Raw genomic sequence first — 13,329 nt, forward strand, 5'->3', positions numbered from 1 at the left:
CTCCCCCGTGTCCTTCAACTGGCCCCACAATGTCCAGACCCAACTTCTCCCAAGCCATTCGCGGGGGTTGAATCGGAGAGAGACTGACTTTAGACGTTTTGAGCGTTTTGTCTGAGTTACAGCATTCCAAGCAGTTCCTGACCAGGACTTCGATTTGCTTGTCAATACCCGGCCACCAATAACTTGCTCTGACACGCTGCTTGGTTTTGGTGATGCCTAAGTGGCCAACATGACACAAACCTAGGATTTTGTCTCTGAGCGTGGCAGGGGCTATGGCTTTCCCCAATCTGTACAACACGCCGTTTTCCAAACTGAGTTCATTCCTGGTTTCCCAAAACACTTTAACAACGTCTAGTAGGTTGCGCTTGTCGGGCCATGCAGAGTTGATGAATTTGCACACCATTTGCAGAGTGGAGTCGCGCGACATGTGTTGATCCCACTCTTCTGCTGATATTCCATCCAGGTCCGTGTTGAAAAGTAGAGCAACCTTCTCCTCCTCTTCTTGGGCGACAGTGCTTTCCATGTGAGGCAGAGGTAACCTGCTGAGGAAGTCCGCGATTTTGTTTTTCACTCCTGGCCAATATTCTGCTGTGTAGTTGTAATCCAGCAGCTTGATCGACATTTTGCTGAGTCTTGGTGAAGCGTTTTGTAGACCTGAGGCTGTCAGAATCTTAACTAACGGTTTATGGTCTGTGCGGAGATGGATTTGGTAACCCCACACATAAGCTCTGAAGTAGTTGAGCGCCCACGAACAGGCCAACATTTCGCGTTCTATGACGGAGTACTTTTCCTCCGCAGAGGTGAGCGACCTGGAGGCAAAGGCTACCACCCACTCTTGGTTAGATGAGTCCTTCTGTGCTAGCACAGCTCCAACGCCTTTGTTGCTTGCGTCCGTGGTGAGGTAGATGTCTGCTTTGGGGTCAAAACCTTTGAGAAAAGGCGCTTCACTGATTTCTTTTTTGATGGTAACAAAAGTGTTCTGACAGTCCGATGACCAGACAAATTTGGTTTTGTTTTTCAATAGTTGTCTTATGCTGTAATGTCCAGACCCAACTTCTCCCAAGCCATTCGCGGGGGTTGAATCGGAGAGAGACTGACTTTAGACGTTTTGAGCGTTTTGTCTGAGTTACAGCATTCCAAGCAGTTCCTGACCAGGACTTCGATTTGCTTGTCAATACCCGGCCACCAATAACTTGCTCTGACACGCTGCTTGGTTTTGGTGATGCCTAAGTGGCCAACATGACACAAACCTAGGATTTTGTCTCTGAGCGTGGCAGGGGCTATGGCTTTCCCCAATCTGTACAACACGCCGTTTTCCAAACTGAGTTCATTCCTGGTTTCCCAAAACACTTTAACAACGTCTAGTAGGTTGCGCTTGTCGGGCCATGCAGAGTTGATGAATTTGCACACCATTTGCAGAGTGGAGTCGCGCGACATGTGTTGATCCCACTCTTCTGCTGATATTCCATCCAGGTCCGTGTTGAAAAGTAGAGCAACCTTCTCCTCCTCTTCTTGGGCGACAGTGCTTTCCATGTGAGGCAGAGGTAACCTGCTGAGGAAGTCCGCGATTTTGTTTTTCACTCCTGGCCAATATTCTGCTGTGTAGTTGTAATCCAGCAGCTTGATCGACATTTTGCTGAGTCTTGGTGAAGCGTTTTGTAGACCTGAGGCTGTCAGAATCTTAACTAACGGTTTATGGTCTGTGCGGAGATGGATTTGGTAACCCCACACATAAGCTCTGAAGTAGTTGAGCGCCCACGAACAGGCCAACATTTCGCGTTCTATGACGGAGTACTTTTCCTCCGCAGAGGTGAGCGACCTGGAGGCAAAGGCTACCACCCACTCTTGGTTAGATGAGTCCTTCTGTGCTAGCACAGCTCCAACGCCTTTGTTGCTTGCGTCCGTGGTGAGGTAGATGTCTGCTTTGGGGTCAAAACCTTTGAGAAAAGGCGCTTCACTGATTTCTTTTTTGATGGTAACAAAAGTGTTCTGACAGTCCGATGACCAGACAAATTTGGTTTTGTTTTTCAATAGTTGTCTTATGCTGTAGGTTTTTTCAGAGAAGTTCCTTATAAATTTTGAGTAATACTCTGTCAAGCCGAGAAAAGCTCTAACATCCTCTTTGCTTGAGGGACATGGGGCATTGAGGATGGCATCTACTAGACCCTGTTTGGGTTTGATCCCATCGCGGCTGATAGTGTGTCCAAGGTAAACCACTTTATCCTGTGAAATTTTACATTTGTCCAATTCCACTGTCAAACCATGCATTTTAAGTTTGCTAAACACTTGCCTAAGGCGTGTGTCGTGTTCCGATTGGTTGCTGCCCATGACCAGGATATCATCCTGGAAAAACCTAATACCATCAACACCATCCAGAATGGATGTCATGACCCTTTGGAAGAGTGCAGCGGCAGAGGCTAATCCGAAAGGTACCCTGGTAAAACGAAAGCAACCAAAGGGTGAGATAAAGGTGGTGAACTTTTTACTGTCTGCATGCAGGGGAATTTGGTGATATGCGGATTTTAAGTCAATTATGGAAAATACACTCATATCATTGGTAGCACTGAACATTTCACAAATACGTGGTAGGGGGTATTGGTCAACAATAATGTTCTTATTGAGGTCCCTGAGGTTGATGCAGAGTCTGATTTTCCAGCTGACTCCGTTGACACCAACTGTCATAATTGATGTTCCGTTCACCCACGCATGACCACTGTGTGGGGCTGTGTTAATAAATCTTCTTCACTTGATTCCTGCCTACTGACTACTTCTTAACAGTGGCGACGAGGTTAGCGGAGAAACTACAGCCTCACACCGTGGCACAGCTGATGGATTTTCTTTCTATTGCATCCGGTATGTCTACGAGTCATTGAGGCAAATCTTCTCACCTGAAGAATCCTTGGCCTTCGCTCCATGGTTCACGAAGACTGAACTGCACTGCCGCCCTGGGTGAAGTGGACGCGCATCTTCTTCCGAGATTTGAGTATCTCGCAACGACCGGTTGCTGCGCCACACGGAGGTAGGACTGCTGCTGTGCTCTGGGGGATTCCTCTCCGTGCGTGCCTTCTTCGCGCGTCGACGCTCTTCCTGGGTTGAGCTGTCCATGACGCATTCTGATTCCTGTCAGCGACGCAGTTCGTCCTGGCGTTTTCATTGCGCACATTCCTGTCAGCTGTTTTCGCGCCTGTGACTCATCGCATCTGCGCATGCCTGGTGACGCGTGACGTCACTGAAACGCAGCGTTGGGTGCCATTTTGAAGACAAAAACTCTCGTTTCCTTCAGGCAGGTGTTCGAGCCTAGCCAACCTTCGTGTGACTGTGCCTGTTACAACAAAGTCAAAGGAGGGTTGCTGACAACGGGTCCTGCTCATGTCCATGCTTTTAAAAAAAAAAAAAATAAGTATCACACATTGCAAGCTGCACGTCATTTAGCCTAATCTGTTGACTGAAGGCTCACCTGTCTCAAGGACTGTGTTCAAAGCTTTGAAATTCTTGCAGTATTCATCCTTGGCCTTTATTCTATTAGCCGTCATGTGTGCTCTCCGCTCCTTGAACCTCTCACAACCTCAAGCATTTCTACCTCTTAAAGGTGCACCGTGCATGCCTTGGAAAGAGTGGAAAGAGTATTTTGTCAATTACATAGAGACTGTTGAGGATGATGATTTCACAGCGGAAAAGAAGAAAAAGGTGCTTTTGTACTGTTTGGGTCCAGGGGGCCTTAAGACTTACAATAACATTGAGAAGAAAGTGAGAACAGGTGATGACGTTTACCAACATGCCCTTGATGATCTCAACGATCACTTCACGCCCATTGTGTGTGTCGCTGTTGACCGATACAAGTTCTCTAGGAGGAAACAGGGAAAAGATGAGAGCGTGGAGGATTATGTGGCTGCTCTGAATAACCTAGCCCTGACCTGCAGATTCGGGGCACTGCAAGAGGAGTTTGTGCGAGATCAAATTATAATGCATGCGAGCAATCCTAACATCCAAGATAAGCTCTGGGTCAATGGCGAAGCTTCCTTGAAGGAGGTTGTTGCTCTTGTCAAAAAGGCTGAACTAACTGGCAGATGTGCCAAAGCGGTGATTGATGAACCAGCTGAAATAAAAGCTATCAGATCCTCCAAATACAAACAGAAAGCAAACAAAAAAGAAACGGTTCAAGATCATCACAAGAGGAGTGAGTCTACCAGACCGAAATATAGCAGTGATAGACGCATGAACACAAGAGACAATGATTTTCCTGATCTCAAATGCTATCGCTGTGGGTCTCCAACTCATCTTGCTGACTCAAAAAAATGCCCAGCTCTACATCAAAAGTGCTTGTCTTGCGGCATGACTGGACACATCGCCAAGGTCTGCAACAAGAAAATGTACAAACAACGCCGACAGGTACGGCAAATTCAGGAAGAGAGCGATTCCACCGAAGAGGACTCTGAGTACTCTGACTCCGACAGTGTCAGCTATGTGTTCTCAATTGAGTACGACGTGTTAGATGTCACGCCCACAAGGAAAAAAAAACCCATGTGTGATGTTAGTTTGGGTGGGGTGACAGTCAACCTGATGGCAGACTCTGGGTCGCCCTTCACGATCATCAACGAAAACATTTGGAAGCAATTCACGGACACAATAGGGTCAAATCTAGAAAAACCCAGAGTTGTTGCCAGAAGCTACACTGGAGATAACATCGAATTCCTAGGAACACGTGATCTAGAATTTGAATTTAAAAATCGAAGAGCAATATGCCGACTGTACGTTGCAAAAAAAGGCCCCTCTGTTTTGGGCTGGAGTGACCAAGCTGATCTGGGTATCATGCTCGACCCCAATAGTGAAGATCCTGTCTTGTCCATTAATGACTCCTGTAAACTGGCCATTCAAAAAGACTTTCCCGAAGTGTTCTCAGGAAAAGTCGGTCTGCTTAACAGTTTCGAACACAAAATTGAATTAAAGGACGCAGCTGTTCCTTGCATTCACAAGGTTAGACATCTTCCGGTATCGGTGAGAAGTGACGTACAAGCAGAACTCGACAAGCTTGTTAAGAATGGCATCATAGAAGCAGTGGAATCTGCGGAGTGGGTTTCCCCCTTGGTTGTTGTCATGACCATCCTCCTTTTAGTCAACAGATTTTCTTTTTTTTATCTCCTACCTCCCTCTTCTAAAATGTTACCATGTATGCTAATGCTTTGGAGCATAGCCTTTATCAATGCAAACCTTATACCTTGTAGCGCATTGTATTTGACATCTTGGCACACCAACCTCACTCAGTGGAAGAGCATACAGGATCTCACTCTTTTCAAGTCCCGTTGCTGCACAGTCTCGTATACTCGTCTTGGTCCCAATGGGTTTTAAGTTTTACACATGGAACTCTCATTTTTCTCAAAAACTCAAGCTGCAGCTTAAAGTATCCAAATTTGATATTAGGGCATTCTCGGGGCCTATTACATGTGTGGTTGTCTTTGACCTCTCTCTAACTAAGGATGAAATAAAGGCTAGTGTTTTAAAAGAAACTTTAGATGCAAGATCGTTGGAGCACACCTTGTTCAATATGATAACCCCAACACACCTAGTGTGCATATTCTGCCATTTTTGTATACGTCAATCAAATGTATACGTAGATAGAAATATGTAGGATTTTTTTTCTGAAACCCATCCGGTTGTCTGTAGTAACTATAAAAGAGTAAAAAATAGGTAAATGTCCTTCCGCAAAGAAAGAAATAGGCCCATCAATAAAATGTTTGGATTGTACTGTCAGATTTTATTTACAAAAACGCAACGGAGTGATGCAGTGACGTAAAGGTGATTGAATAATGGCACTTGATTGAACTTGACAGCAACACCGTTGTACCTTCAGCAACGTTAAAACTCCTATAGAATAGATGTGATATCCATACGCGCTATAGTACTGATTGTAATTCTCCCAAACGTACGTACAGCAGCGATACGGCGCAACCGTACGTGACCAACGGAAGCGCTGGGCTACCTTTGATCGACGGGGATTCTTACCAATCAGAGTAAAGTATGGTTTCCAAAATGTTGTGGCATCCAGTGGGAGCTTATGGAGGCGGAGTATTCAGAGGCAGGGGCGGGTTTGTCTGAAACCCCTCACTCCTCCTTGTGTCCTCCTCCCCCCTCAACCCTCACCCTCCTCCCCCGCCTGTTCGCGCACGCAGCGGCGCCCCAGTGGACTGGCCAGGGCTGGGTACGATGAGAGGGGAAAGTTGCTAAGCGGTGGCCGTGCAGCTCCGTGTACAAGAAGGTAGCACCACCAGGCGTTACCATGCTCGAGAAGGGTGCCGAGCTCTCGGGCTCCAAGCGTCGTGCCCGTCACAACGCGGCCAATAATAAAACTTTGGCGACGCCCAGTGGGGGCCACAGCAACAATAGCAGCGCTGCCCCTGGCAATGGCAACTCATGGGAGGAGAGCTCTGGTTCTGGCAGCGACGATGACCAGGGTAAGGAGCCTCTGATGAGAGCCTCGAACGTGTTCTCCCTCTGCCCCCCTCCCTCCTTAACTCACCCCTGTCTCTGTCCCCGCAGGTGGAGGCATGCGGGTCGGGCTGCAGTACCAAGCAGTTGTGCCGGAGTACGATTCGGGTAAGTCTGTGAGAAGCCAGGCTTAGCTTCTGGGTGGTGGTGCTAGTGGTAGCCTCGAACTCATTCTTTCTCTCGCATTGGATCTCGCATCGTTGGCACCTCCTGGTTGATTCTTGCTGTGACTGTCATCAAGGGCTATGTGCTCTTTTGGTACATATTAGTTGCAGGTGTAAAAACAGACTGTTGCAGGGTTATGCTATGACGTGTAACTTTATTTTTTGTATTGTTTGGCCTGCTGAACATTAGGAGAAAGCGTGTTGTGCAAACGTGGTGTGACCCGGAGGTCTACCTACCTAACACTTTAAAGTTCTTTCCCAAATTGTCTCTCGTTCATGGTGGTCATTTTGGTATCGTGAATGTATTAAAGGCACAGGAAGTAACTGATAAACGTAACCATCATTCACAACTCATGGTCGTTCCAGTCTCTGCGGTATTTTTTTTATTAGACCTAATACAACACCCAGATTCTGAACGAGGGCAGTTCCACTCTTTAGTTAATAGCAGTTTTTTTTTAAATTCTGTAATGAGTGATGATAGGGCGGGTAGTGAAGTGTGTTAGTGTGTGTGGGTAAGGAGGGTTGATTCACGATTGTTTGACGCCTTGTCAGGAAGCAGAACATCATCTTTAACGAAGCGCTGCTGCCATATGACTAGCAGCACTTAGTTTCAAACGCACCCAGGGTAGAGATCAGGTGTCTCTGCTGCTGTGTCTGGCCATCTTGGATCAGCGCCTGGAAGCTCGAGCGGATCATATCCCGCGCACTGACTAGCCACGGGTGTTCCAGGTGCACCCTTCCCCAGCGAACTCTAGGAAGTGACAAGGCAGGAACCATTCGCAATGGTGCAATTTTTAAATGCCCATATTGGGAAACAGCCCTGATTTCCTCTTAATAAGTTGGGGGTCCTTAATCCACGAGGCAGACCGAAGTATTAGTGTTGCCAATATGTTGCTTTCCCTGGAACAGAGACGTAACACCAGTTTTATTTTGGAACTGTAGCTTTCTCTGCAACGTGTACTGAAGTGAGTGAGAAGGAACCATTACGTTTTTTTCACGAGGACTGATCTATTCTTTATCTTATTGATCTGTTGAGTTTTGCAGATATTCACGATATGCTCGGGAGGTAACGCTAGCCTTCTGCTATGAATGACCTGTAAAGAAGTCCTTTATAATTAGTTTAGTTTCTACTTTTTTGCTGGCTACGAACGTTTTGCCTTTTGATAGCTCTATATATAACATATGTCAGTTTTATTTGGTAAATTTAGTTTAACAAAACGTGTGGCTTTTGCACGTACTGTGAAAGGGCATGCACATTAGATTTCAACAAGATGCCTTTTAGTTGAAACAAAATGTTACATTGGATACTGATACACGTATATTCATTGTAGAAAGAGCTGGGTTAGTGCCAAGATTCTGGAGGATAATCCCTTTATTTACAGATCAGAATTTTTTTTTACTATACAAGTTATCAATATAGAAAACAATTTTGGAACTTAAGCTTGTTACCTTATTGGGATCTATTGCGTTTCTGTAGCCCAACAGTGTTCTCATACACACTGTAAATCTAGCAACATCTGAAGTTGAAAATAACAGTCAAATTAGTATTGACAGGTTATCGTTCCTTGGCCATAGTGTGGCGTATTTGTATAGCGCGAACAGTGACCCGGAGGCATCCCGGCGCTTGTACTCCTACCACAAGGGAACCCCTCCTGGCTTTTCCTTGTGGGGTGTCCACTCCTGGGCATCCCATGGTGAAACCAGGCATCCCTTGTATCTCAGGGGGCCTTTGTGGAGACTAAGCAAGCTATTGCCCAGAGTTGCAGCGTGGGACCCATGCTTAGAATCGGCACTGAGGCGAGAATATCCGGTCAGAGGAATTTAAGCCCGAAACCCGCCGAGGCGGGAATCAAACCCTGGTCCCTGGCCAGCGTTCTGCATCAAGGTCTGCCGCTCTAAGCATTGAGCCACACTTCTCCATAGTTGTATGCAATTTACATACAGACTCACGTACTGCGCTAGATGTAGGTTTAGTGTAGTGAACTTTTCTTTCCCATTTGTATGGTAAATCTGTCGATCTCCCTCAAGTAGTCATTTGACCACCTCTGCAATTACAGGAGTATGCATCCTCATTAAAAAATGTATGTCGTTGGGCGGCAGGTTCACTTGAAGTAGTCATTCGATTTTCGCAGGTAATAAGACTAGTCTTGCTTGTCCACAGACTTCGAACTCACACTTGCAAATGATACATACCTAGAAGACTTGCATTCCTGTCTCCTACATGACTGCTTGAGTGAATACTGTGCAGCATTAATGCAGGTGGCGTTGTTTGGACTGCTTTATGGTTGTCTTGCTCAATGCTCTTTGGCCTACAGTATATTTTTTTTAACATTAAACATTTTGGGTTTTGCCATAAGAGTCTCTTACGTTGAAAATACGATGTTTATTTTAACCTTACTATTTTTATCAAGATATTTTTTAAAGTTAGGACTGTCTGATTATGTAGTGTGCTGTCATTTGAGGACGTATTGTTGATTTTTAGTGCCATTTGAGAATTAGCGTGGTCAACAGTTAATTTTAAGTCCAAGTCAATAATACTTCTATTTGATTTCGTTAAAAATCATAAGAGTGGGAAAACCACTGTTATTGGAAAGCCGTTTATAAAAGCTAAAGATACAAACACAACGAGGTCCCATCCTCATACAATCATCTGCTAATTAGACTGAGACAATCTTAAAAAGTATAATCCGTGCAATTGAAAAAATGTGCAAACCATTCAGTTGGAAAGGTTAAAAAAATGTAGACTGCAATTAGCAAGTGTGCAAACAGTTCAATTCAGGGATACTCGTGCGCTTTTTTTGACCCGTTCTTTTGCCTTAATGCAGATAATGAATGTTAAGTATTTTAAGCTTTTCACAGGAAAAATATTGCCGGAGATAGTTGTAATTGTTTTATGAATAGCAATATTCTGCATTTCAGTTTGAACTGCTCGTTTTATTTTAAGCCATTATCAACTTTACAGTTTACACTTAACATAGAAGAGTCTATAGACTTGGAAAAACAAGAGCATATAACAAATCTAGCCGTACAGGGATATTCTTTAACTTGCATATCTGGAAGCGTGGTTTCCAAATGAAGAAACTAGTGGTAAAAGAGAGTTGTGATAAAAGGATGATTTATGGGTGGTTGTTCTTCATGATGAATGTATTGTTTTCCCAGTGTCAAAACCATTATAGTCCATTGTGACTGGATTGCTCTAATGATAGGGTTCCAGGCTTATCTAACAACACCTTTACCTCTTCCCATGATCTGAGAATCGGTTTCTTAGGGGAATCACAGGACTCCCGCAGAGTACACCATTAATCCCACTTGGTCTTGAATTAGGGAGAAGATCAGCTAGCGACCAAGCGAGGTTGCGCCCGATTCTCTATTGGAGACGCCTCTGGACTACTCCGGAGATCCGGCACTATGCAGAGGGGTTCTTGGCCATAATTAAAGCTGACACTTTCCACAAGATAGTCTGGTTAAAATCTCAGGATTGCCCTAGGCGATCTTGGCCTCTCTAATCTATGGGACAATCCATCCGGGGAACCCTTCCCAAGCAAAATTATGATTAAAGGCCTATATTGGGATTGGGTAGATGGAAGACTCTGGAATAAAACGAGATCTGACACAATGACGGGGCGTTTTTTTTTTAAGTCAAACTGTATCCTGCATTGGAATCATATTGGGACAGCATCACCAACCCAGGGGATAGGAAGCTTTTCTTCCAGTTAAGATCAGGTGCCCTTCCTTTGAGATCATTGACAGGTAGGTGGAGGAGTTCCACCACCTCTTGCTGACCAGCCTGTGGTGCAGTAGACGAAAGTATAGGCCACTTTCTATTTTTGTGCAAAGCTTATGCTACCCCGAGAAAAGTCTGGTTAGCTCCTGTCTGCAGAAACCTAGGGACATCTAGGGGTGTCGAGGCACTACAAATACTTTGTACCACCACCGATATGCCTATTGTTTTAGCAACAGCAAAGTATTTGGGGTGGGCATGGTCCATTAGACGGAGAGCAATTCCTACTAATGCAAATTGATCATCTCCTTCGACCGCACCACAGCTCTCCATTGGACGGACCACAGCTGCATCCATTTCAGCTTCAAAAAGACCACGACCCACATCCCGCCTCAACCTATTCCTCGAAGAAACTGGAACAAAATCACCACTGACCAACTCCTCACATCGCTCAACCAAAACCCCCCCCGCCATACCATTGGACCCAAACCAAAGCTGCCACTAATCTTTCACAATGGATCACCTGCAGCGCTGACGAATTGGCACCCTTTAAACACCGTCAAATCAAACCAGGAAACAAAAAGGCCCCTTGGTTCAACGATGACCATAAGAAATCCAAGAAGTTATGCCGCACCCTCGAGAACCTGGAGAAAAAACCCAACCACTGACAATCTGATCGCCTTCAAGGACTCGATCCGCAAACACCACCAATTGATCCGCTCCTCCAAGAAATCAGCATTCAAAGATCAACTCGACAACAATGCCCACAACAGCAAGGAACTATTCAACATAGTCAAAGAATTTACCAACCCCACCGCCGGCAACAATGACATCACTCCTTCCCAGGACCTCTGCGACTCCCTATCATCTTTCTTCCACAACAAAATAGCCGACATTCATAACAGCTTTGTAAACCTGTCCGAAGAACAACCCATCCCACCCAACTGCGAACCTAAACAACGCTCTCACAACCTTTGCGCCTGGAACCCAATCACGACTGAAGACACCATCCGCCTGATGAACTCCATCCACTCGGGATCGCCAACTGACCCTTGCCCCCACTACATTTTCAACAAAGCAGACTCCATTATTCCACTCCCCTCTGTAATTCTATGCGGTCCAGACCTCCTCCAAGGTTTCCCTCAGCTGGTTCCTTAGCGCTTGGACGCCCACGGGCAACAATTTGCGCTTTATAAATCCACCCAAAAAAAAAAAAATTATTGCACCCCACCTCCACGATGTCATCAACTTTTCCTTCAACTCCGCCACCTTCCCGGAAAGCTGGAAACACGCCGAACTCAGCGTCCTTCTGAAGAAACCCACAGCGGACCCCTCTGAACTTAAGAACTACCGCCCCATCCCACTCCTCCCCTTCCCGGTCAAAGTCATTGAGAAAGCCGTCAATAATCAACTCGCTGCCTTCCTTGAAGCCAACAACTCCCTCGACCCTTCACAGTCCGGTTTCCGAGCCAAACACAGCACAGAAACCGCCCTCATCGCAGCTACAGACGACATCCGAAAACTACTGGACGATGGAGAAACAGTAGCCCTCATCTTACTTGACCTCTCCGCTGCCTTCAACACAGTATGTCATAGCACCCTCATACAACGCCTTAACAACATCGGTATACAAGGAAAAGCTCTGGATTGGATCATCTCATTCCTCGCTGGAAGAACTCAAAGAGTTCGCCTACCCCATTCAAATCAGAGGCCATCTAAGTCATCTGTGGTGTACCACAAGGGTCTTCACTCAGCCCCACCCTCTTCAACGTATACATGAGCCCCCTCGCATCCAACGCGCTCCAACACAACCTCAACATAATCTCCTACGCAGATGACACCCAGCTGATCCTTTCCCTCACCAAAGACCCAAATACCGCCAAAACCAGTCTACACGAAGGAATAAAAGAAGTTGCCGAATGGATGAAAAACAGCCGTTTAAAACTCAACTCGGACAAAACTGAAGTCCTCATCTTAGGATCCACCCCCCTCCGCCTGGGACGACTCGTGGTGGCCACCTGCCCTAGGTACAGCACCCATCCCTACCGATCACGCACGTAACCTGGGCTTCATCCTAGACTCCACCCTCTCCATGACCAGACAAGTCAACGCCGTTACATCATCATGCTTCAACATCCTACGCATGCTCAAAAAAATCTTCCGCTGGATCCCGACCGAAACAAGAAAGACAGTCACCCACGCACTGGTCACCACCAGACTGGACTATGGATACACCCTATATGCCGGGACCACAGCCAAACTACAAAAACTACAACGCATCCAAAACGCCTCAGCCAGACTCATTCTGGACATTCCTCGTCATGCTCACATTTCTGCCCACCTGAAGGATCTCCACTGGCTCCCCGTCAACAAGAGAATAACATTCCGCCTCCTCACCCACGCACACAAGGCCATCCACGACCTAGGACCAGAATGCCTTAACACAAGACTGTCCTTCTACACACCCACCAGCCAACTGCGATCATCCAATCAAGCCCTCGCCGCAATTCCCCGCATCCACAGATCTACTATGGGAGGCAGATCCTTCTCCTACTTAGCGGCCAAAACCTGGAATTCTCTCCCCACTCACCTCCGACTTACACAGAACCACCTCTCCTTCAGAAAGCAACTCAAAACCTGGCTATTCGATAAGTAACGCACCCACCTCCCTCAAGCGCCTTGAGACCCTCTGGGTGAGTAGTGCGCTATACAAATTCTCGAACTTGAACTTAACTTGAACTAGGAAAAATTCTTTTAAATGAAGTATTTTAAATGTATGACTGTGCTTTTATGAGTATACTTCTTGAATAAAGCTTTGATGAATGATAGTCTGTTTCAAGAAAAGAGGTAGCGGACACCCATAGTAGCTAATGAACCGTTTGTGAAAGTAAGGGTGCATTTCAGGAGCTTAATGGCCAGTTCAAGCGTTGGGACTATCGAACTCTGTCTGTGTGGTTGAAC

At 46.0% G+C, this 13,329-nt stretch overlaps 1 protein-coding gene across 1 annotated transcript in view; it reads left to right on the forward strand.

Moving 5' to 3' along the window:
* Positions 1–6,052: 6,052 nt before the first annotated feature.
* The window catches only part of RCOR1 (REST corepressor 1), a 745,358-nt gene continuing 738,081 nt past the window's right edge, over positions 6,053–13,329 (forward strand). Inside the window, exons 1-2 of the mRNA XM_086937837.1 lie at positions 6,053–6,449; positions 6,535–6,591. Of these exons, the coding sequence (XP_086793963.1) occupies positions 6,275–6,449; positions 6,535–6,591 (232 nt within the window). The 5' untranslated portion in view covers positions 6,053–6,274. The remainder of the gene's footprint in view (positions 6,450–6,534; positions 6,592–13,329) is intronic.

This window comes from Lissotriton vulgaris, chromosome 9 (assembly GCF_964263255.1).
Source record: "Lissotriton vulgaris chromosome 9, aLisVul1.2, whole genome shotgun sequence".
Taxonomy (NCBI): domain Eukaryota; kingdom Metazoa; phylum Chordata; class Amphibia; order Caudata; family Salamandridae; genus Lissotriton; species Lissotriton vulgaris.